This window comes from Coturnix japonica, chromosome 1, assembly GCF_054131305.1.
Source record: "Coturnix japonica strain WE chromosome 1, WE-NBRP24, whole genome shotgun sequence".
Classification (NCBI taxonomy): domain Eukaryota; kingdom Metazoa; phylum Chordata; class Aves; order Galliformes; family Phasianidae; genus Coturnix; species Coturnix japonica.
This window is the reverse complement of record NC_140663.1, coordinates 126,390,295-126,414,867: the sequence shown is the minus strand read 5'-3', so window position 1 is coordinate 126,414,867 and position 24,573 is coordinate 126,390,295. Positions and strand designations below refer to the sequence as shown.

Below are 24,573 nucleotides of genomic sequence, written 5' to 3'. Positions count from 1 at the left end.
CCCTTAAGGGAGAAGAAAAGGAAGTTACAAAGTACCATGTATCAATCTCCTGAGTAGTCTCAGAAATGGATCATCCGGCTTGCCTGCATCCTGAGGACTCAGCAGAAAAAGAACGGAAGCTCAGCTGATGTTCAGAAGCACTCACGAGTTGCTGGGCTCCTATGAAGAAAAAAAAAAAGTGGTTAGCTGAGCAGGGAGGAGGCTGCCTTCCTTAGGATGGGGTTTCTAAGCACAAATGCAGGTGATGCTGAGAGCAAGGTGAAGGACAATGGATGCGCGCAGGCATTTTCTGCTTGCAGTAGATGTTCCCACAGTAGTCTTCATCTGACGTTATGGTGATGCTCATCTGGCCACATCTGCCTCTCAGCAAAAACTCAGAGAGGCGATTTCTCCAGAGATACATTCAAAGTCTGCCAGCAACAACAAGCAAAACATGAATGAGAGAAAATCGAGATTGTCAGTTAACATCTTTGTGGTCATAAAGGCAGAATGTTCTGATGCGGTAGAGAATGAAGAAGAAAGATTGGTGTTAGTTGAAAATCAGCAGTGCTTTGCTGTGCTCTGCTAACACCCATTTGTTCTGTGTTGGGATGTTTCAAGAAGGCTGAAATCCAAACCTAGGCTCGAGGATTTTATTTTCTCTGTACGTTCACTGTGGATGCATCGTGGTACAGCACTGTAAATATTGCAATCATAGCAGTCCTGACAGAACAGAAGGTAAAGTTTTTGCTTCGTAACATGTTGAACGATAGCAAAGTTGGAGTCTTTGGCAAGGCTTGTGTTGTTTTGTCACGGGAACATGAGAGTGTTCACTAAAAACAAAGCAGAACATGTAAGCAAATACTTAAAGCTTAAAGACCTGCGACCCCGGTAATTTATTCTAGGTGGACTGAATCTTTACATTTCTGATGCTGATTTTTAATGAACCCTGAGACTGTGAGTAAATGCCTAAGGAGTGAAAGAATTCCATAATTCCATCTTTCGAAAGTGATGTGAATACGACCTCTGTGAACATGGTCTGGAGGGCCTGAGATCGGCAGTGAACATCATGTTAGGACAAGTGTTGAAGGATTTAGTTAAAACTTAATTCAAAGGTTGGAAGATTAACTACAAAACTGACCAAGTACAGAGTAGGTCTTAACAAATGAATGTGGTGATAGTGCAGCTGATTTTAGCTGATCATTAATTGTAAGCTTATTTTAAACCTGGATACACACAGCAGGTCTGGCATTGAGCAACTGTGTCCTTGTTGGCCTCACCGTTAAACAGATGGTTGGAACAATTGGAGAAGACTATGAGAAGACCCTTCCCTTGTTATTTGAAATCAAAGGTCAGCATCTTCTAGTAATGAGATTTAAGGAACTCTTTTGGTTTGTGGGAAAGAAACACGAGACGTGTCTGGATTTCTGTCAGATCAGATCACACAAAATGATGTCATTGTAAGGGGCTCGTCAGTATAAGAGAAAAGAGACGCAAGAGTTAGGGACTGGAATTCAAAATCAGACTGCTTGAAACATGCTAATTGGTGAAGGTGGTAACAACCCTCTGACACATGGCAAAACTGGAATGATAAAATGCTCATTTTGGTAATTGTAGGATTGCCACATGAGCACACAGATGAAGCACGTTACCCCTAAGAGTCCTCAGAATTAAACTTCTTTCTCATTTTAGAGCAGGTAAGAGGTGAAGCCCAATTTCTTTTCTGCTTTAACAAGGCCCTGGGCCTTCATCGCCAAAAACATGATTCAGAAGTCATCAACTGGCATTTAAAAAAAGAAATTGGAAGAGGTGAAAGATGAACTTTGTCCCCAGTGGAAGAGAGTTATTCAGATGTTTAAATTGGGGGGAAGAAGGGGAACAAAACCAAGACTTATTCTTTCATAGTTATTCTTTATCTTCTATTAAACAACATAATCTTGTTTGTGATTGAACGTTTCGTGTCCAAACATGATGAAGCTTATGAAGGGGCTGTGTGTGCAAAGCATGTGATTTTTTTTGCAAGCATGCAAGTTGTGATTGTTGTTCTCCATCCAGTTACTGCGAGTAGCACACAGACACCTTTATGTGCTGCGTGTTGGTCAGTATCAGTCTTTTATTACTGGAAAGAGGTAATAAACAGTTACATAAAGTGATGAGGTGGATTTCCCGAGGGCAGTTGCAGTGACAGCGTTGTTGTGTGAGACCATTAAGCAAAGACTTTATACACAGTACTTAGCAGCTGTGAAAGCTGGAGGGCAGATGTTTTGAGTTTGCTGATAGTCATAGCAGAGAACCTCCTTTAAGTATTGAAGAGCTTGTACTGATATTTTTCTTCCCTGTTAATATTTGTGTGTGACTTCTAGTATTAGACTGAACGCTTCAACTACCAGATGGGCAGTTATACGATTGTTTGCAAATGGACGCAGTAGGAAAATGCAACTCATCTTCACAGGAGGGTCAGGTTGGATATTAGGAAACATTTCTTCTCAGAAGTCGTGGTGCTGCAGTGGCACAGGCTGCCCAGGGAGGTGGTGCAGTCACCATCCCTGGAGGTGTTCAAGAGCTGTGTGGATGTGGCACTGAGGGACGTGGGCAGTGGGCATGGTGGGGCTGGGCTGGAGGCTGAACTGGGTGATCTTTTCCAGTCTTTATGGTTCATTTGGTCTTCATTTTTCCAGATTAATCCAAGTAACCCACAACTCATTGCTTTATATGGCGGTTCAAAACACAAAAACCCCCTCAACCAGCCAACTAAAGAAGTATTTTTATTGTTAGAAAGAAACGGCAGGTATTAGAAAAGCTACAGAACCCCTTTGAAGTTCTTCTCTTGCAGTTACTGATTTGTCAACTGAAGTCAGACTCAGCTGGCTGGTACACAAAGCAGCGCATTGGCACACATCATTTTGCTGTCCCTTGTAAATTTAAACATCCTGTACAAGGCAGATTGAGAAGGGTATTATCTCAGAGTATTTTGAGCTACTTATTTTTCTAGCTATCTTATTTGCTTCTACAGTATCCAGTATTCAGTATTATACATCAGTTACTTATTAGTTTGAAAAATGATGGAAAGCAATGTTTTTGATCCCATGCTTCCTTTTCTTGGAAAGCACACCTGCTTGCATTAGAAGATGCATGTTTTGTACAAGGGTTTGCACAGAGGTTTAAGTGCAGTGTAGCCACAGAACACAGAGCTATGTACATTGGGGATGATTCCCACCTCCTCCTCACGCTGAGTGATGTGCTGGGTTTTAGTTATATGGGTTACCTCTCAGTAGAAAATGTCTGCTCTCTCTGTAATTTGAGTACATTCATATGGCAATCATAGAAAATAAATATCAGTCAATGTGACAGCAGGTAAGTCATTCTTCACACATGCTTTGCAGAAGCATCTCTCGCTGCTCAGTCCTCTATTTTCAATTTAAATTCCACTTTTCCTTCATAAGGGTCATGAACGTTATCGAAGGTAATCCCGGCTCCAATGATTTTGCACACTATGTTGACTTCTACATTCTTTGTAATGTTGAGGAATTTCACCGCTACCAAAGGGTTGCTGTAAGTGGGCTAGGAGGGAAAAAAAATAAGAGTTCTTTATCTCACCAGTGCCAGTTTCTAAATCTTAAAATAGGCCTTCTTTCCAGTTCACATAAAATCACAGGAAAGCTGCAGTCATTTTGTGTTACACAAAGATCATCACCATACAGTCAGAACAGTCTGGGTTGGAATGGCTGCCCAGGGCCCCATCCAACCTGGCCTTGAGTGCCTCCAGGGATGGGACACCACAGCTTCTCTGGGCAGCTGTGCCAGTGCCTCATTGCCCTTTGAGTAAAGAATTCCTGCCTAATATCTAACCTAAATTTCTCCTGTTTTATCTTAAAGCCATTCCATCTTGTCCCATCCCTATCTGAAGAAGATGAAGAAAATTAAAGCCAAATTATGTGGGCACCTACCTGTGCCTTCTTTCCGTAGTAGGGGAAGTAGTGCAGGTTGAAGGTGCCATTCACCGGGTAGTATTCTACCTCCAGTGGGCGGGATTCATCACCCTGTTGGTAATATAAGAGAGGTTTGTTGGCTGCCCCCTGCAAATATTTCCTTGCTGTTGCTCAAGTACAGCCATCTGTTCAGAGCCAATCTTCAAATAAAAGTGGAAATCTGCTGCTATCATTGCTAAGAAAAACAGATCTGCTGAAAGTTGCAGAAGGCTTTGAAGAGTTAATCATAAACCTCAGCACTGGGAGAGTAAAAAACAAATTGCAAGTGCTTTTTGGTTTGGCCGGTTTTTGGTTCTTAGGCCACTTGGCTAGCAGAGCTGTGGTGCTCAAAGCCATTCAGTTCAGCCCTCACACACTTACTACATAGGTGCAGTCCACTCTTGGTGCGGTGCCATTGCCAGGATAAAATTTGATTATCTGAAATAGAAAGCACGCATTTAATCATCTTGTTGATGGTTTGAAGACAAAAGGGAGCAAAAGATGAACTGAACTTCAGATGCTGAATGTGTTCCTGCATAAGGCCCCATCAGTCAGACTGCCTCGCTTCAGTAGTGGTGGGGATATTGCCCTGGAGGTGTTCAGAAAGCAGCACTGTGAGTGTCCTAATAGGAAACTTTCTCAGGAAAAGGAACTTCCTTCCAGTTTTGCCTGCAAACATAAGTTGTATGGTTCTGCTCTCACCATTGGATCTCATCTTTGGGTTCCCATAAATGTTCCATGCCCAAGCCTAGTGTGCGGGACAAACCAAAAATGAAGGGATTTTGTCTTTCAGAAACTGACGGAGAATACAAACTCTTCAATTTTGTACCAAAATTGAACTACAATGCTCAGCGTTTTACCTGAAATGTTCATTAAGAGGTTTTCTTTGCAGGCTGGAGAAATGGAATGTGCAAGAAGCACATCTCTGAAGTCACTTCACCTAGAGCCGTATCTTAATGCTTTAACAGAAGGGTCTCGGTTGCACAGAAGAGAAGCTTTTACATACTGGTTTTTCAGACAGCATCACTACTTAGATGCTAACAAAACTGCCCCAAAGCTTCAGAAATTCTGTTCGTGTTACTCTGCGAGGGGTTGTGACGAAGCCCCACTGTTTCTCTGGTCACAATTAGGGAAAGTGGAGTGAATTGTTTGCCCGCTGCAAAGCAGAGTTGAGCTCCCCAGCTGAGAATCAAGAGACCCAGTGTTTCCCAACTAATTCCTTACTGCTCTGCAGCCTGACATTGCACTTACCCTGTTCATCTTTACAATAAAGCAAGGTTTTCCTTCTGGAAATCCAAAAGTAGGATCTGTGATGCCAGAACAGTTTTGAAGCATATCTGATGTAAACTTGCAGGACAGTTTTGTGTTATTTGGGCCATCAAAGGTGTTCTGGATGAAGTATGTGTTGCTTGTGCAGTTGATGTTCAGGTGCTGAGCAGCTGGGCTATATGCTGGGTTTGTGAAAGAAGAAAGAAAATTCCTCTGTGAAGCCTCTCATAGAGAAGTTTGCAATAAGGGCTGTGAGACACTGGTACAGGTTGTATGGAGAAGCGGTCGATTCCCCATCCCTGGAGACACTCACATCAGGCTGGATGGGGCTCTCAGCACCCTGATCCAGCTGTAGGTGTCTCTGTTCACTGCAGAGGAGTTGGATGGATGGCCTTTAAGGGTCCTTTCCAACTCAAATGAGAGTGGGGCAGGTCTCTTCTCACTAGTGACAAGTGACAGGACAAGGGGAAATGGCCTCAAGTTGTGCCAGGGCAAGTTTAGGTTGGATATTAGGAAGAACTTCTTCGCAGAAAGGGTAGTTAGGAACTGGAATAGGCTCCCCTGGGAGGTGGTTGAATCGCCATCCCTGGTTGTGTTTAAGAGCCGTTTGGATGTGGTGCTCAGGGATATGATTTAGCAGAAAGTTGTTAGAGTTAGGGTACTGGTTAGGCTGCGGTTGGACTTGATGATCTTCAAGGTCTTTTCCAACCTGGGTAATTCTATGATTCTATGATTCTAAGTGACGGCACGTTTCTCCACTATTCTGCAGGTGGCCTTATTGTCTTCTTTACCTGTCAGAAACGTGTGGAGCATTGTCACCAGCCCCTCCCAGGTCTTGTTGTCAGATGCGTTGTAGTAGATCTGTAGCCCTCTGTGCCCGTACACATCCGGTCGTAACGTTACACCTTCAAGAGGGAGGAGAGGGGAAAGCAAAGCAGAAGAGAGGTGCTGTTATCAGAGCAGATCACAAAATAATCCCAGTGACTGCAGTGGATTTCCCCAGGACTTGTACTCATTTACAGTAAGAAAACGAGCTGTCCTGCCAGGAGAGAAACAGCTCTTGAAAACACCACGCTTAGTATTCCCCAGAAATGACATTGTCAGCAAACCTCAAACTAAGAGAATCCTGAGAAAGAAAGCTTCATTAAAATATTTAACATTTGTTAAGTGCTTTCAGGCTGAGGTTGAAAGGGATGGTTAAGGTAGTTGCTGTACCTGGGGACTTGAGCTGGTCTTGGTAATCTGGTTCGTAGGGATTCACTGTCCTCATTAGGGAGTATATGGAGAGGGCGAAGATCCCAGTCATCACCACGTAGAAGGCCAGGTAGTACAGGCTGATCCACACTGGGGGAAAAGGAGGGGAGGGGTCTTTGGGCTCATGCTGAGTGAACGCTGCAGCCAATGGCATCATGTCAGCAAGAAGGGAATGAGCCTGGGCATAGCTGGCACTTGGGTTGTTTAATGCTTGAAGGATTGTGTGGCTTCATGGAGCACAGAGACTGAGCAAAAGAGCAAATAGATTTCATTGATAAAAGCAAGCTGCTGCTTGTATTGCTTGCACCATGGAGCTCAGTGTTCTGGGTGTGCTTGTTTTAAACCCATATCTCACCTCCAGCAAAATGCACTGTCTTGCTATTTCAGTATGGGGTGAGATTCAGAGTAATGCTATTTTTTGTACATATGTACATAATGTATACACAGTTGGGAAAGATTCACACTTAGGTCTGCTTTTTGTTTATAGGAATGGCTAATAGGCTACAGTTACACATTTCCCATCAGAAGAAAACCTTCTGGAAGCTTGCAGCTACACTTATGACCCGCAGGAAATGCAGGGACACTCTAAAGTGTTCCAAGCTGCAGTTCCCAGAACACAGATCATCAGCTCATCAAACACATTGTTGTAGCGGACATGAGCTTGGCTACAAACTGGGAGTCTCAGCTGAAGTAGGCATTAATTCAACAGTAAAATAGATTTACTCAACATGTGGTAATTTAAAAAGGAAATTCAGAAAAAGCAAAATGTGGTTCCAGAGAATTGGACAGGAAATATCTTCTCACACTTCCCCAGCTAGCTCTAAAGTAGAGAACATCAGTGCAGGTCTGCATCACAGTGCTGCCATTGCTTGGCCCCATCAGCCTGGCATCTGCAGGGCTGAACAATGCCAGTGCAGCAGCAAGGCCAAATTCCCCTGCAGCAGAAGCCCTTATATTCTGCAAAGTCAGCGTCATGTTATAGCCATAACCCTTAGCTATTAATAAGATGTTAACATGTCTAGTGGGAGGTGTCCCTGCCTATAGCAGGGGAGTTGGATCTAGATGATCTTAAAGGTCCCTTCCGACCCAACCCATTCTATGATTCTATATATCAAATGTTGTCCTTATCAAATATTTGGTCCAGAAAGGCTTCAGAGTATTTGCAGGAGCTTCTTGGATCAACGTTTTGACCTAATTGACTATTCGGAGAGGAGGGCTACTGGAAGAAGATCAGGAGCACATCTGAGAATTGAGGTTATAAAAAATTCCATCCTCCCATTACCTCCCATTTATCAGAACAACCCCCATCCCTTCAAGATTTCTAAGGGCGGCAGAAAGGAGACCCTTGTGCACAGAGACGTACCCCAGTTAATCAAGGTCCTTCCCATAAACAGCTTCGTTTCCGGGTTCCAGACAAAACGGCGGAAATTTTCCATCCGTTCACTGCAGGTCTTCTTTTCATTTAAAGTTGCCATTTTCCCACAAGATTTCCCCAAAAAGAGTCTTCCTTGGAAATGAAGAAATTCAACGGAGGCTCAAAGAGTTGCCCAAGCAAACTGCTTTGGTTTTTATACCTTCCCCTCCACTGAAGGTCGAAAAGATCACTGCCTATACCAACAAAAGCCCCTATGCTGATTACTGACCGCACTTTATAGGTAGTGCTGATAACACTCAGTGCTGAGGCTGGCAAAGGAAAGTCAGCTCCTATCAAATGCCCTTCCCAGGTAAATGGCCCCAAAGAGATTGGCAGGATTACGCACTTCGCAGAGTGCCTTAAGGCTTGTGATATGCTCTGTATGATAGTAGTTATCGATACAGATAAAGAGATGGAGAACCTTTTTTTCACTGGTTTTACTTTATGTTCTTCCCTTCCTCCCTTCCTTCCTTCCTCTTTCTTTCCAGTTAACATGCAAATACCGATTGCAATATTCCCACTACAACCTATAGAACTGTGTGCAGAGATATGGGATTCGTGCATTCAGGAGTTTGTGTTACGCTATGTGGGAAGCTGGCAGTACGCTCTATGAGCCCTAGGCCAAGGATTTCATGTGATCATCTTCTCTCTTGTGTTATATCTCATTTGTCTGTAACTGTTGCTACATAGGGAACCCCGAGATCTGAGAAGCACAAGTGCAATGCATAGCGTGACAAAGGTTGAGAAATGTGGATGGCAGGAAAGGGCCTTGGGCCTTGAAAACTGCAAATGGAAATGTATGAAAATAGCAGGAGTATCTACAGTAAAAGGCAAAAAGAAAGGAGAAAAATACAACAGATGGAAATCTGCCCTAACTGGAAGCTCCAGAAATACAAATTACATAAATGCATTAACCACATTAATACAACAGCATAAATAAAATTACTGCAAGTTAATTATATCCTTATTTTATAATGAGCCAAGTACATCATTTGAACATGAATAAGTTAAATACATAAATATATTAAGAACAGTAAATTACAAACACGTGTTTACACACGGAATCAGGAGTAGGAAAAACAAAGCGTCAAAGTCCTATGAGAGCAGGTGGTTAAATTAACATGGCTTCTCTCTTCAGTATTTGGAATCAGCAGTGAAAACATCAGAAAATGCAGGCAAAATATCTGTAAGATCTTCAGTTGTTGCTACCTGTCATGGATGCTTCTGACCAAGCAGAGCCACATCACCTTCATCCCCTGTCCTCTTGCCAAGATGCAGCCAAGACCATGACAAGAGAGGCCCAGCCATGGTCACTCCTTCTCTCATGCATGATTTTAGAAACATCCCAGTGGGAACCTGGAGATTTTCCACCTCTCTTTGGACAAAGTGACTCAGAATTTGATGCTTCCTGTGAAAGGCTGGGGGGAAATTCTGGAATGAAAAGATTTGTAAAGTCAGATTTTTCCTTGGAGGGTTTTTCCATGCAGTGTGTGAAATCTGCCTCAAGGGAGCTGATAAGAGTGCCTTACCTTAATTATTTAACTGATACCTAATTTGCCCACCAAACTGTGCAGCCAGATTTAGTGGCTGAAAAGCTGGAGACAGAAAGCTGTGAGCAGAGGGCACTGACATCTGCAGGTAAAAGAGGAGGTAAAAGAACACCAAAAGCCGGGGTCTGGAAGCACTGGTGCCCACAGAGCTGAATTCAGAGCTATCACAACACAACAGTTGTGTGGCATAGACCAGTGTGAGCTGTGACAAGTAAGGAATCACATGGAAAATTCAAGTATGTGAATGGGAATATGCACTGCCTGTCTGAAGAGGTTTATTAATGTAGCAAGGAGATACGACTGTTCCAAAGGCTCTGTTGAAGGGTTCCCAGCCACTGCTGAGGCCATTTGTCAGGACATTTGTCACCAACCAGTGGACACCTCTCCGTGTCTCCATGAGAGGCTCATTGGTCTTAGTACCTCCTTGTTTTAGTCCATTAGGATTCAATCCATGCCCTTTTTCCTCATCGGGCTATGCAGGGCTAGCCATAGTGTGTGCACTGCCCTGGCCTTGCAGCCAGCACTGGTCTCTTTATTCCACCCAAATTCTGCAGCCTTTCAGCCTTTAGTTGCAAGGCCATGGTCATGGTGAGCATGCACACACACTGCATCCAGAGAGCAGCGAGGTACTTCATGTACTCAGAGCTGCATGAATGGGGACCAATGTTTGCTTTCTCCTGCTGGTATTTAATGTCTCCATCTCCGACCTTGGGCTGGCTGCTCAGCTGAAGGACAGCCAAGTGGCAGGGTCACACAGGCTGTATCCTCCTCCCTGCTCGTTGTACGGCTCCGGCGGTACGGTGGGTGGCAGCAGCGCACAGCGCACAGCTTGCTTGGCACCGTACATGGCCTGCCTGCCCTCACCTCTGCCTCGGCAGCAGCACCTCGGCGACGCAAGGTTTGCTCTCCTCTTGCACGCATTGAAATAAATGATTTAAGTAAGTGCTTATTTTTCTGCCTACTGTTTGGATGTGGTGGTCAGGGACATGATGAGGGAGTAGTATGGGAAGGTTGTGGTTGGACTCGATGATCTTTAAGGTCTTTTCCAACCTGAGCAATTCTATCATACTATGATTCTCTGGCTAGCCAGGAGGTCATAGCCAAGTTCTTTGTGTGGGCACCTCTGTGAGAGAAGTAAGACCAAGCATGGCTCAGAAGAACAGCCCATCCCCACCATGACAAGTGACCACATCTCTCAGTGCCACATCCACACAGTTCTTGAACACCTCCAGGGATGGTGATTTCACCACCTCCCTGGGCAGACTGTGCCAAGGCGTTACATTTTACCCTTCAGAAATGCCACCTTAACTGCCTGTAGGCTGTTCCCCTGCCTGAATCTGCTCCCCATGTCCCATTCTACCTGCTGTTGTAGGACCTTTCATTTGTAGAGACTTTTGACTGTCATCCTCTGAGATGGGAACATCTTGGAACATTACTGTTCTTCAGAATGTAAGTATCAGCATGTCTTAATATTGATTTGGCTGCCTGGGATCAGCATCAGTAATGAATATTGAAGCTTGAGATCTTGAGGTCCTGTTGTTTGGAACTATGACTGTAAGCATAATTGACTATCAACAACAGACAGAGGATGGCCTGGTCCGTAGCAGAGCCGTGTAACATCTCTTAATGAGTAACAGCCCTGCTTGATATTCACACTGCCACAGAGATCCACTTACATGGGATCCCAAAATACTCACTGCAGGAGGGTTGGAGCCTTGCAATGCATTTACAGACGGGGACACAGAGACAGGGCATTCACAGGACTTGCCAAAGACATATTTTGGATTTGACTGACGGTTGTCGACAGGCTTTTCCCAGCCTTAAAATGTACATCCAGAAATAGATTTTATCTACTGCTTTTATTTTCCTCTCTGGATGGATTTTCATTTGGCCATGAAAATAAATCCTAATTTTTTATTCTTTTAAATTTAGAATTATAGTTTCAGGGCTTTCAATGAAATAAGTGTTTATTTATTTGCTCTGTGAGTGGCACTGAGCAGAAATATTAGTTTTACAGGCTTTTCTGTTTACAAGGGTAACTGTATATTTTAATATACTTTATATTCAGGACATACTTATGGTGAACAAAAATATCCCGCAGATACAAGTCTGAGTGGAGACCTCAGGCCATAACATGGTAGTGAATCAGATGTTAAAGATGGGATGATAGCCTCTCAAGGGCTGTATGAAATGCTTTTTCTGTATGAAGAAAAGCAAGTAGGAAATCCAGATCACTGATTTGAACAGTGCCATATGTTTTCATGAGAAGAATAACACCTTTACTCCCCCATGTGTATGGGGTCTGACTGCTCAAAATCGCTGGCATATATGCAGATGATGCCCTTCTTAAAACTTGAGTTTAACATTTTGTTTTTCCTCCTTCCTTTGTATTTCTCTCTGCAATCCCATTTCAGGCCAAGTCTGACTTCACACTTGAAAAGCAGCTTGGTAATAATGTATCATTTGGGAGGTGTCTCATGTAACAGTGCTCATCTAAAAAGAAAAGAATTAGTGGAATGATGCACAACAGAACCAGAGGGAAACAAGCACAATAAGAGACATAATGTCTATGACAGGCAACAAGATACTTTACAATTAGAAAGCCTTCTCGATGTCTGCTGCTCTCTTTCCATCCTGCATTTTACCTTCTACTCCCTTTGCAATTTGCTTTGCTTTGCTTTTTCAGTTGCTGTGAAGACACTGGTGCCTTTTTCTATGACTATTTGCCTTTCTCCAGCTTTGTCTATCTTGTTTAGAGCCTGCTGCTGGCAATGGGATGCTTCTGACCTTGTTTCTGGATGTGCCAGCTGCCTTTGAGTCACATGTTGTGTTGAGTCTCCCGGCATTCATGATGGTCTTCTATCTCACAAAACCGATGACATCTTTGAATAATGTAAATCTGACTGAGGAGCAATGTGAGGAGAGAATATAAGGTGTCATCAGGGGACACGTGGAGTGGCAAATGAGCCAAAGACAATCATGCATGCATAAGGCCCCAGCAGAAGGACTGGGAGGCTGGAGGTGGGTACTCTCTTCCCAGCACATGTACTTATACATTAAGTGGCTTTATTACTTTTGTACAAAGAGCTTGCAGGACAGCACACAAAAAAAGCTCTGATGTGGGTTTTATTTCATCTCAGGGGCTGAGTCCTGTGGGGGCCCTTAATTTACCACCCATTTGTTAAGCTTCTCTGGGTCCTGAGACTTGCTGTCCCAGCAAGACACAAGCCCCTCTTTCATGGAGGTCCTAGAGCTTTTGGGAAGCCATGGATCTCCTAGTGGCCCTGCAACTCTCTTCCCAACCCTGTTCATCTCCCTTTCAAACAGAAGGGCCTTCCTGGATTTAGTAGTACCAGTGCAGAGGCCATGCAGTACTTTTGATCATCCTGTGAGCCAATGTATCTCTGCATCTCTTCCAGTTCCATCTTTCTGGACGAGGAGAAGCGTGCAGTATTCATCTTCGCAAATATCTTCCACTTTTAAAATTAAAGTAGCTGTTCACCACAATATTTAGGGTGCTTATCAGTCACCTATAGAGCAGAAGGCAGAATGCATCCAGGAGGGGCAAACAGCTATCCAGTTTCATTAGAGTCCAATAAATGAGTGATGGATTGCCTGGTAGAGCAATCTGGGCTATCAGATGTCCTTTCATAATAAGGAAGTGTCAGGCCTTGTTTCCTGCTGGTAGGAGTCTCCTTGCAAGCAGCATGACCTTGCAAGCGTACATTGGGAAGTATTACCAGCTGCTGCACGCCACTTCAGTGGGTTCTGATGTTTCCATCACTTGGCCTCTCCTCCCTGTGGCTGCAGACCTTCATAATTTCCTTCAATGCACTTTTTTCCAGGATACTGATGAGGTATTGTGACATAAATCAGCAGATTTGCTTTGAGGTTTGTAAACAAGCCGTTACACCATCACTTCTATGTAATGTGCCTATGGCTTATGGACTGCGTGGAGAAGAAATGCTGTCCTCTTTGGAGAAGCAAATCCATGGCAAGAGAGGAAGAAAGCTGACTTGCTTTTTTCACTGTTTACTAGACATCCCTTTTCCATAAGGAGTTCTCTCTAAGCACTCAGCAATGACTTCTGAAGGGAAGAGAGATGATGTTGCCTCCTGAACACTGTCTATTAAAGTCTTTTACAAAAGGAGTACAGTTCTGATCCCACAGCTGTAACAAAACTGAGCTGGACTGAGCTAGACCAAAACACCATGTATATTTGTGAATTTACTGGAAGCTGAAAGACAGATAAGCAGTTCATCTCCACATAGACACATTCTTGTTGGTGTGAACAACCCATCTGTGTTTTTGAAGCTAACACACAGAATCACAGAATGACCCCGGTTGGAAGGGACATCAAGGATCATGTAGTTCCAACCCCCCTGCCTGGCAGGGCCACCAAATATACACATTTACTAGATCAGGTTGCCCAGGGCCCCGTCCAACCTGGTCTTGAACACCTCCAAGGACGGGGCATCCACAACCTCCCTGGGCAGCCTGTTCCAGGGCCTAACCACTCTCCTAGTAAAGAACTTCCCCCTGACATCCAACCTAAATCTTCGAATTTAGTCCTTTCGAAGAGTTTACTCCCCTCCTGGGTGTAGGTTCCCTTCAGGTATTGAAAGGCTGCAATGAGGTCACCCCGCAGCCTTCTCTTCTCCAGGCTGAACAAACCCAACTCCTTCAGCCTGTCCTCATAGGGGAGGTGCTCCAGTCCCCTGATCATTTTCATGGCCCTCCTCTGGACCCTTTCCAAAATCTTTATGTCTTTCTTGTATTGAGGGCTCCACACCTGGACACAGTACTCCAGATGGGGCTTCACAAGAGCCGAGTAGAGAGGGACAATCACCTCCCTATCCCTGCTGACCACCCCTCTCCTGATGGAGCCCAGGATCCCATTTGCACACACAAGACAAACTGCTACACAATGAGCAGAGTCAGCAGAGTTTCCTACATTCATCTCTCCTGCATAAATTCCAGCATGGTTTGTCTCTCTTGGAAACCCTTCCACTCCCTGTCTCTTCACTATATGGTTGCCCCCTCCTTCAGCTAGGCTGTACTGGTGGTCTGTACCTCTGCCAAAGGCATTAAGTTGGCTGATGGGTTCACATGCTATTACAGAGGATTGATAGGCAGAACAATGACACAAGTCTCAGATTGAATAAAACAAGGATAAACTATTCCAGAGAGAAACTACTTGATTTCAGAAACCTCTGTTCATCCACTGAGTATAACACAGATCAAGAAGGGCCTTCCTAGGCAATGCTCTTCCTCATAAACAAGTGCAAGAACACTCCTTCAGTGCAAATACAGTTAGCACATGAACCTGATGACTGGTATTGTATGAACATAAATGTTAACTGTTGTGTGTTATATGCTATCTGCATATATGCTAGCATTAACTTGCAAAACAAAAATACCTTAAAATTAGTCAGAGACTAATTACTTTACAGAGACTGTAAAAATATGAGTTCAGTGCATCTGGTGTCCATTTGGGAAGGTGAGAAAATGGCAGAAATCTAATTTAAAGCTTCTTCAATTTCAAATGTATCAAAACAATCCTGCAGTTCAATAAACAAATCAGCTGCTTGGAGCCTTGTAGTTTCTAGCTGCACCTGCAAACTCCTGTGTTTAATTTCCTTCCTATAGACCAAGCTCGCTGTGCATATGTATGGATGTGCACATTGAGATGCAGGTGTCCTGTATGTTCCTACATCAAACATGTACTTGTGCCAAACACCAGCTCCTGTATCAGTCCTTGTCAGGATATATGAGTTTGCTTTCTTGATTTAGTGAAAGTGGCTTTGGACCCAGAGTCCAAAACTTCAGCATTTCCATACGTAACCTCTTTCAACCTCTTTGTTATTGGCTGCTTTGAAAATGGGTGTCTCTATTTTCACCTAGGAAAAAGGAAAGATCTGTTTCCTCCCGATACGGAATGAGAACCCCATTTTTTCCATGTGAGTGAATTTTGCTTTCAGGCTGTACTACTTCTTTCTGTAACGACACCGCTCAGAGTGTCTAATATATTGAATCAGCTCTTTCTAAAGAAATAAGATATCACCTCAGGCAGTCTTAGACCTCCTTACTGGCAACCTCAGCAACCAAGCATTATTTATAAATGAAAGCAAAGTAATCGATAGCAGCAATACAAGCTTGGTGTTCAGTTTCCCTTTATAAAATTTCCAGTGTTTCTCTATTCCAAACCACATCTCAGAGTTGGCTGCTATGGGGCCCCACTGAGCTATTTGAAGAGTGTCATCACACACAGGCCATGATGGCTTGAGGTTTTCATCCCCTGAGGTAGAGCTCAGACCAACAGCACCTGTAGGAAGTGCTTCTGCTCTTGGCCAGTATCAGATCTCACTAAGCCAGAGTTTCAGGCAAGAGATGAACGATGCCAGGACAAGTGGAGCTGCCCAAATCCTCCAGACAAACTGTTGCAACCTGAAGCTGACAGAAAATAATTTGGGACCTTGAGGCAAGTCTGATGCAATTATAGAGAAGCAAAGCAAAAGATGAAAAGCAGGTAAAGGGAAAAGATGGAGCGTAATCAGAAGCAGCAGTCAGTAATCAGATAGGATGCACAATTAGGAGCAACTGTTCTACAATACAGGGTGGAGGAGGGGGCCTAATCCAATTCCAGAAGCACTGCCAGAGCACCACAGCACTCTGCCTGCCATTTGGTTATGCTGCAGGAGAGCACTCCCAAACGCAAATCATCATTACAGTAAAGAAGCTTTCATTTCTCTCTTGTTCACTGTGCAATTAATTAAAAAATCATCTTTTATTTGAAAAGTCACCACAAGGTTGGGGTCAATTTATGTCTTGCTGAAAGCACCATTGCTATCTGAGGAGTTAAAAAGCTGCAGCATTTACTGCCTATCTCCCTCTCTGCTCTTCTAAATCCTCCCTCTGGTATTCCCCTTCCTCTGCTGAGGTTTTGCCTTGGCCCTCAATCTCATATGACATTTCCCAGCAATTGCCCCCACCTCCAATCCCACTGGAGTGTCTATGTTCCATTTCATTTCTGTTTCTGTATTTTTTAAGACCTCTCAAAAGCAGGCACTGTCCTTCTTTTACCCCCATATGAGAAGCCAGTACATCCTGGGTGCTGCATGAACAGCACATACACTGCAGAATATGCCCATTCTCCTAAAGGTGCCACTCATCAAAATAGGAAGGGTAGAAGTTTCCAAAAGCAAGTTCATATATAGATATATGAGCAGGTAATACTGAGATTAAACACTTGATAACTTTTGTAGGGTGCTGTATGTCTAGATCTTAAATTATCCTAAGTGTACTGTCAGAGTAGAGAGCGCTTGGGTCTCGTGCCATGTCTCTTGTGCATGCCAGGCTGGCATTGTGCTCAGCAGGAATTTGGACGCAGAGGAAATGTAAAATCAAGGTCCATAAAAGCAGACTTGTTTTAGCATATAAGTGCTCCCAGGTGGCTAAAAAGTAACTTTGGAAACATGCATCCATAATCTCTGCTCAAAAAGCCCTCAAGGGATTATAAATTGGATCAGTAAACTTTGTTATTACTAGTTGTGTTGAGAGAAGAGTGCCTTTACTTGAAGGAACCTAAATTAAAACTTAACAGCCAAATGAAAGCTCTTTTGAAAGTTTTATTACGGGAGAAAGCAATAAGCACCATTAGCACTTGAAATAAGGTGCTAGATACAGGCATGCGTGATCACATCTACTGACTCATTTGAATATGGGGTAAGTGTTATTTAAAATAAAGCACATACATAGTACATGGCAAGCTGGTTCCTCAAATGCAAGTGGTGATTTCCAACCAGGTCCTCTGCCCCCTTTTCGCCTTATGGAGCTGAGCAGATACAAGGAGCCACAAAACTGTGTCCAGCCCTGAAGCCAGGCTTTCTCTTTTGTGAATGCTGATAAAATTCAGCAATGAGGTTGCCTCTCTGCCCCCTTTTCTCCAAACCAGACAAACCAAGTGTCACAAACCAAGGCTGTTTTTGGAAAGGAAAAGAGATATTGATATTAGCCTAAGTAAAGATTCAGTACCATATTACTGATGGAAATGGACATCATCTATTTCTAAAAGTTCCTTGCATCATTTCCACAATAGGTTCACTGGAAAAAAAAAAAAAAAAATCATGCTTGAAGATGATTGATGAAAATATTAGGTTTCTTACAGCTTTGTTTACCTCATTAACTTAAACAAAAGGTTGATTTGTAGACAATTGATCACACTCAAATAGAACCTCAGGAACAAGGATGAGGAATTTGTGCATCATCTCTTACTGTTGCATTTATGTTGGAATCAAGCAGATGCTGCAGCTAAGAGGAGCAACCTTAAAAATGATGTCTTGATCATAATCTAGGAAGGAAATCCAGACTGTAAGAGACTTGGATACAAACCCATCCCATCTACTTCACACCTTAAGTTTATTTTTTTTTTAAATGAGCAGTCATATAAGAGGACAAGGTTAGTGTAAGATATAAACCTTCTTTCTCAGTCTATGAGGCAAAAGCAGATCCTGTTTTATCAAGGTATCTGTTTACTATGAAGAGTCAGCTTATCTCCAGGCATAACTTGTTTTATCTCTTTAAAAGTCTGCGAAATGAAGGATGGTGAGGCACCATTTGCGCATGTACCTCCAGAGGCGTTGCAGTGCTTACAGCCCATAGAAGTTGACCCTACTTGTGACCACTTTTGTTACTGGTACTAAAAAAACCCCACACAATAGGGAGACTGGTGTCCTGCTTTTATTCCAGTTCTCTAATCTTCTTTCAGCTGTGCATGGGCATGGAATACATCTGTAGTTTTTTTCATCCAGTGCTGCTCCTCCTGAGCAACTGCAGCTCTCCAGTCATTTTGCCACCTTTTGAACTGCAGCACTGGGCCGTTACTCCCCAGCAACTTTGCAGCACTGCCAAAAGTAGCAGGGCTTTCTTCCAGGTTAACAGGCAGTTCTGCATAAAAGAAAGCAAGTGAGACAGAAGGGCTTTGATTTTGTCCTCCTTCAACCATTTCAATTCAGTGGGATCTGTAGAGTCCTTCAGGAAAATCCTCTCCGTCTCTGCCATCCTCGTGCACTTGGTATCTTAAGGAAAGATGGAGATTTGTCATCAGGGATGAAGGCCTTGTATACATTGAATACTAGTCCAACTCTTGGTCATTCTAATCCATTCTGAACTTTTATTCTTTTTATTTCTTCTATACAATTTTTCCATTATGAAATTGGGCAACAGTGGCTTTGAACCTTTTGTCCTCTATCTGCATGTCTAAACTTCCACGGCAGCAAGCAGTAGTCCATCTTCCGGGTGCTTAAACGTCCCCAGTAGCAAGTCATGGTCCACCAGCTACTTTTAACTTTCTTTCTGTTCTTGATAATTCAGTATATTACAGAACAAAGTGACTGGCAAGCTCTAAACTGCTGCTGAAAGTGTCTTGGCCCTGAAGATAGAAAACACATTTTAAAACCTGTCACCTTTTTTTATTTCAACATCTCTCCTTATCTCCACGGGCAGCCCATGTTACCACATGCACCATTAATTCTGGTACTTTCAAATCAAGCAGAAAGAATAAACCATGCTGTGGTCCTTCCTTTGTGCTGTCGTAATAAAGCAAGATAGGAATATGAAAGATAAAATACTGACATTTTAACTTTTCATTGAACACTCTCTTCCCCACAGAAGTATCAACAGAGAATACAGCATCATCTTTTCTTTTAAAATTAAAGGCCACGTTTTTCAGCTTTGTTTGAGTCAGCATGTATGCTGTCACAAGTGAGGTGGTGTAAAGGCAGCCCCTTCTAGAGTGATATGGAAGGAGTCTGAGAGGTGTGACTTAGCTAAAACAGAGGCTGGTCTAAGTCACTGTGCTGGTCTAAGTCACTAAGTTACTGTGATGCTTGCAGAGAACCACGTTGGCTCTTAAACGTGAGCCTGCTTGCTGTTGGTGTACATCTCACTGTCTTCATCTAAATGTGATTCACCTCCTCCACTGCCTTATTTTGCCAACCCTCATCTTTACAGTTAGATAACGCTTAACATCCTCCAGAAGGACCCAACTTCTAAGACAAGTTTTATGGCCTTTTTTTTCTGCTACATCTTCAAGTATTTATTTAATCCTAAACATAAAATTTTATAAATTGGCAAGATTCTTCTCTCCTGTGTGAAGTAAATGCTGCACTTCTGACTTTTCAATGGACATGTATACTGAAAAAATGTTGAGACCGTACTACAGTAAGTGCCCATCATCTTACTCTGCTCTAAACAACCTACCTGAGCTGTTTATAAAGGCCTTTGGGAGGAAGAAAGAGAGTCATTTTCTATCACTGCAGTACCTCTCCAAGGTACTGGTTAAGGCTGGTTACGTGCCTCCTGCAGTGAGCATCAAGGGCTGACCCACTTGTCTCTGCTCACTTGCTCCCTCTGCCATCGTCCTAGTTGACCAAACCATCACAACTGATCAAACTACCCCATCCTCCAAACTGTGTTGTTCTCCTTATACCAGTAAATGTTTGCTATGGTGGAAACTATATCAGAATATCACTCCAATTTCATATTTTATTGTTCAGAGTTTCTGAGGAATACTGTGTGTTATCTAAATGTGAGGAGTCTATAAAGCAAGTATGAGATCAGTTTGACAAATGTTGGAGTAGATTACAACTCTTGAGGGGCTCCTTCAGCATAGGAAGTTCCGCACGAATGTGCAGAAGAACTTCTTTATGGTGAGGGTGACGGAGCACTGGAACAGGCTGCCCAGGGAGGTGGTGGAGTCTCCTTCTCTGGAGATATTCAAGACCCGCCTGGACACCTACCTGTGTGACGTGGTGTAGGGAGCCTGCTTTGGCAGGGGGGTTGGACTCGATGATCTCTAGAGGTCCCTTCCAACCCCTACAATTCTGTGATTCTGTGGTTCTGTGATTCTGTGATTCTTGGTTGAAACTTGCCTCTTGGCTCTCCTTGATTGCAATTACATTGTAAAACAGTCTGCTAAGAAAGAGAACAACATAACTGAGACTTTAAATCTGAACTGAGCAGAACTGTTGAGTACATCTTAGAGGAAGCTTGCATGACAAGAAAGAGGTGCAAGGAGCTCTTTTCCGTCACTGAGAGTGCATTATACATTGTCCGTGACTTTAACAGTGTCTACCGCAGTAGAAATGAAGGGCACCTTGACTAAATTAGGGAGCAGCTGATATGAAGAAAGGTACAGGATGCCTCACTTACTTTTGGGCTTTAAAAAAAAATAGAATTGAAGTGGGCAGAATAATTCACTGTACAGTTAAAGGGATTTTTGTAAATGCTTTAAGACAGGCAAAATAATTACACATTTAAATATATAAATTTGCTGCTTAGAAGTGTAATTGCAATTGCACCTATTAAAACAATTTCAGCATCGCATCCAGATTTCAGATTGATTTATTTTTGTTGCAATAAACTCACTTCTGACACACATGGACCTGTGTGTAGTTCATATATCTTGGATACCTCTGGATGCTGTCACACGTAGCTGTACGTTCTTGAATCCCCTTTTTAGCTGGCATGTTCTTTCAAATCTTCACAGATAAAAAGAAAACAGAATTAAAACAAACCAAACCAACAACAACAAAACCCCACAGCCAGGCAAAATTCACATTGGAAACTGGCTGGAGCCAGGAAGCAGTTTTTGAAGTGATTTATCCAGCAATTGTCTTGTAATAACCAATGACTACTTCATGGTTACTTATCTTGTACTTTTTTCACTTCCTGCATGATTTCCTTAGCACGTCCAGCTGAATTAAAGAGCAGTACTCTTAACCATGCCAATACGGAGCTCAACCTCGGGCAGCACCGCTTGGTACCTCCCGACGGACCGACGGAGCCTCCGTCTGACCGCCCACCCCGCTCCGCCCCGCCACGCTCCCCGTGGGGCGGTCCCGCCCGCACCCCGCGTCCAGCCGCGGCGGCATCGCGGCTTGGAGCGGAGCCGCCCGCGGAGGATGATGGCTCCGGCGACCGCCCCCACGGTGGGGGGCCCGCTGGCCCTGCTGGACCCCACAGGTGAGCCCCGGCCCCACGGAGAGCTTCGAGGGGAGAGGCGATTCGCTGCTGTGTTGGATGTTGGGGATGGAGGAGCGAAGGCGTGTCCGCCCGCGTCCCTCGGAGCTGCGTGCCGGGGCGGGCGGAGGGGCTGTAACAGTTTGCTGAGGTCTTTACAGACTGCCTGCTTTCTTTTCGGCGTGCCGCTGTGGTTAACAAATCGCGGTGCTGGTTTGTTAGCGTTCAGACCATATAGCTTTACTCTGAGGAGCGGGAGGGGGAAGAGGGAACCGCAGCTGGCAATGAGATGCTGGAGATACTTGGCCCCTGCCGTGCACACGGAGGTCCTAAACCTTAAGCTTAAACTTCTCCTTACACTTGGAAGAACAGTCTCAGTGTTGAAAAGGTGACGGGAAGATGTGCTGTAACATAACATAACTTGACGGATGTTTTCAGGTGAGAAGTGGGATTCTGCAGGCTGTCCTTAAAGTAACGCTGAGCTGCTCCTTCAATTATTTATTGGTGAAATAGATGCTGCCAAAGCTGTGAGGTCATCTCAGTACTACGCGGTAGCACTGTCGCCACACAAGGGAGTGGCAAAGCACTGTGAGTTTGGGTGGGTTGGTTTTGTTCTTCATAACGGAACTGTTTCCGTGGTTCTGAAGGAGCTGAATATATCACATTAATGGATTCTTCCTCACCAGTTAAAGAGACGGACCTGATACACGCTGCTGTCTTGTGGCTTGGAATGAGTGCTGCCGCATCTGCTTTAATTAGTTCAGCACTCTGGACAAGTCAAGCATTTAATCAGGAAAGAGACGGCAACTGCCGGTAGTAGGTGTGAGTATCCCCTTTAAGCATCCCAGTCCATCACATTTAGCTTTAGGAAGCAACGTAGGATTCATTTGGAAAATAGACAGTGAGAGCTATAGCCAGGAGAGAAATGGCACCGAAATGAGCACTGCAGTAATTAAAAAATATTAATTTAGCTACAAACATCTTCCCTTAAGTATTTGCTTCGCAGCACCAAAGCAGCAAGTGCAGAATTTGTATTACTGCTTTGATACCATATTCCTCTGTCTGGTGACTTTCTGCTTAAATGATCTTGTTATATATGATCAATGCCACTCTGTCAGAAACACAGAATTGCAGTTCTTTCACTAGGTAATGAAGATATACCTTTTCTTTCTGCTAACAAACTTTCCTCAGTTATCTTTTCTCATATTAGGATGCTAATACACATTTGGATGGTACATTATTTCAAATAAGCGTTTCCATTTAGATCACCCTAACTAGATCAAAGAGGAACGTATGGAACTGTGTGCTACCGATATCTAGCAAATGTGATTTAGTCCCAGCAAATTGCTACATCCTGCAGTGTTTCCCTTCTTATGGACTTTATGATGACTGGAGCTGGATTTTAAAATGAATTGTGAAGTTAGTAAAACAGAGTTGTCTCAGTCTAAATTTAGTCTACTTTGAGTTAAATTGCAGATCACATGTTTTCCAGAGCTGGGAGATACTGTTTCACTCTATTTTTCCCTTCCTTGGCCTCTGCCCGCTTTCTATACCATGGACATGTTGCATCATAAATTCATTCATTCTCCTTTTAAACTCATACTTTTCTTCAGTCAAATACAGAGCCTGCAGTTCATTAAAGGACCTAATGCTTTGCATTGTACCAGAAATCTAATATATACCCTCCCCACCAAACCACTCATTTTCCATGGTTGTCCAGCAAATTGAATTTATCCCCCTGGTCATTGCAAGCAGAGCATTGTAAATAATGTTGCTTTCTGCCACTGATGAACAAAAAAATTTTGCTGTATTTTGTTGCTATGTGACCAGCAGAGCTTGATCTTTAGTGAGCACTTCTTTCTGCTCCCGAGGATGAGATAATAACGTGCACATCCTCTATTGACTGGGTCTTAAGCCACTGAGAATAGGATAAGATTTCTTTCCACACACTTGACTTTCAGCATACTAAGATATAAATTTGATATGTTAAGCAAAGTGGAGTGAGGCTCAGAGTGAGAGTTCACACTGCATCACTATTAAAGAATTTTAAGGGGATACCTGTCAAAAACTTGCAAGGTCAATAGCCTTCATTAACTCTTCCCTGCAGCACAAAAACATCCACAATGGGGGGAAAAATCAACCTAGAAATGCTGACAGCAACTTTTCCTGTGCTTGTAAATGTCTTGACTTTTATGTGGTCAGCCTTTGGTCCAGTGCTTACCACAGAATTGCTGGGGAAGAATCAGGCTGGCTGGCTGTGCTATGAGCAGCACCATGCCCTTGGGAACAGTCTGGCATTGCTTTTTGGCTGCATGGACCCACGGGAAAGTAATAAAAGCAGATCCGAAAGCTGCATGGCAACTGGTAGAAACAGCAGTAAATAAAGATTTAGAAAGTCTTGGGAGACAGCGTGACTGAAATAGAGTAAGGAAAATAACAGTAAGAACCATTTGCATCCCTTTCCATTTGAAGATATTGTGCTGCTTTACAAATATTACTTAGTCCTCACAATAAGCTGGTGAGGTATATACATATAATTAATACACATTTTGATAAGGGTACCAAACTTTTTTTTATGTGACTAAGGAAACCCAGACTACCAGCAGAAGTCAATTTAGAAGCCAATTTCTACCCACCTAGTTTTACAGTGTCTTGAAGACAAGAGATTTCATGTTCCACTGTCTGCTATAGAGAGGGCCTCTCTCCACACCTATAAGTCATCTCTGCTAAGGGTACAGTCTGTGGCTAGCTACAGGGGGTTGTGAGAGCTTCTAGTGTAGAATGTAAAAAAGAACGTATGGTTGGATATTTGCAACTTCCAAGGATGCTGACAGTAAAACCTTATTGGGAGAGCTGTTCCAGTGCTTCCCTCTCCTAATGTTAACTTTTCTTTTTCCTTTTTCCTCACCTGGACACTTATGTTTCAGTTTATGTTCACTGACTTTTGTCCTTCTGCTGTGTACCAACAAGGAAAATCCTGACTCTGTCCTCTTGATGACCAATGACTTGTAGGCATTGGAAGACCGCTACTGGCATTGCCAGAAGCCATCTCTTCTCCAGACCAAACAAGCCTTGTTCTGTCAGGTTCTTCTTACATAGTGAGGACTCCAGCCCCCTC

General features: G+C 43.4%; 2 protein-coding genes across 4 annotated transcripts in view; one reads left to right on the top strand and one right to left on the bottom strand.

The window, feature by feature from the left end:
* Positions 1-3,226: 3,226 nt before the first annotated feature.
* On the bottom strand, positions 3,227-7,987 carry ATP4B (ATPase H+/K+ transporting subunit beta). The gene is given in 7 exon segments (XM_032442615.2): positions 3,227-3,540; positions 3,927-4,019; positions 4,329-4,385; positions 5,199-5,398; positions 6,008-6,121; positions 6,432-6,560; positions 7,834-7,987. Coding segments are annotated over 7 exon segments (900 nt in total). The 5' UTR covers positions 7,946-7,987; the 3' UTR covers positions 3,227-3,345.
* A 13,227-nt stretch (positions 7,988-21,214) lies between these two features.
* TMEM255B (transmembrane protein 255B) overlaps positions 21,215-24,573 on the top strand; it is a 50,636-nt gene continuing 47,277 nt past the window's right edge. Inside the window, exon 1 of one of the 3 annotated variants that reach the window (XM_085552439.1) lies at positions 21,215-21,458. In XM_085552439.1, the coding sequence (XP_085408565.1) occupies positions 21,218-21,458 (241 nt within the window). In that variant the 5' untranslated portion in view covers positions 21,215-21,217. The remainder of the gene's footprint in view (positions 21,459-24,573) is intronic. The other 2 variants (XM_015849497.3, XM_015849489.3) reach the window with 2 other exon arrangements.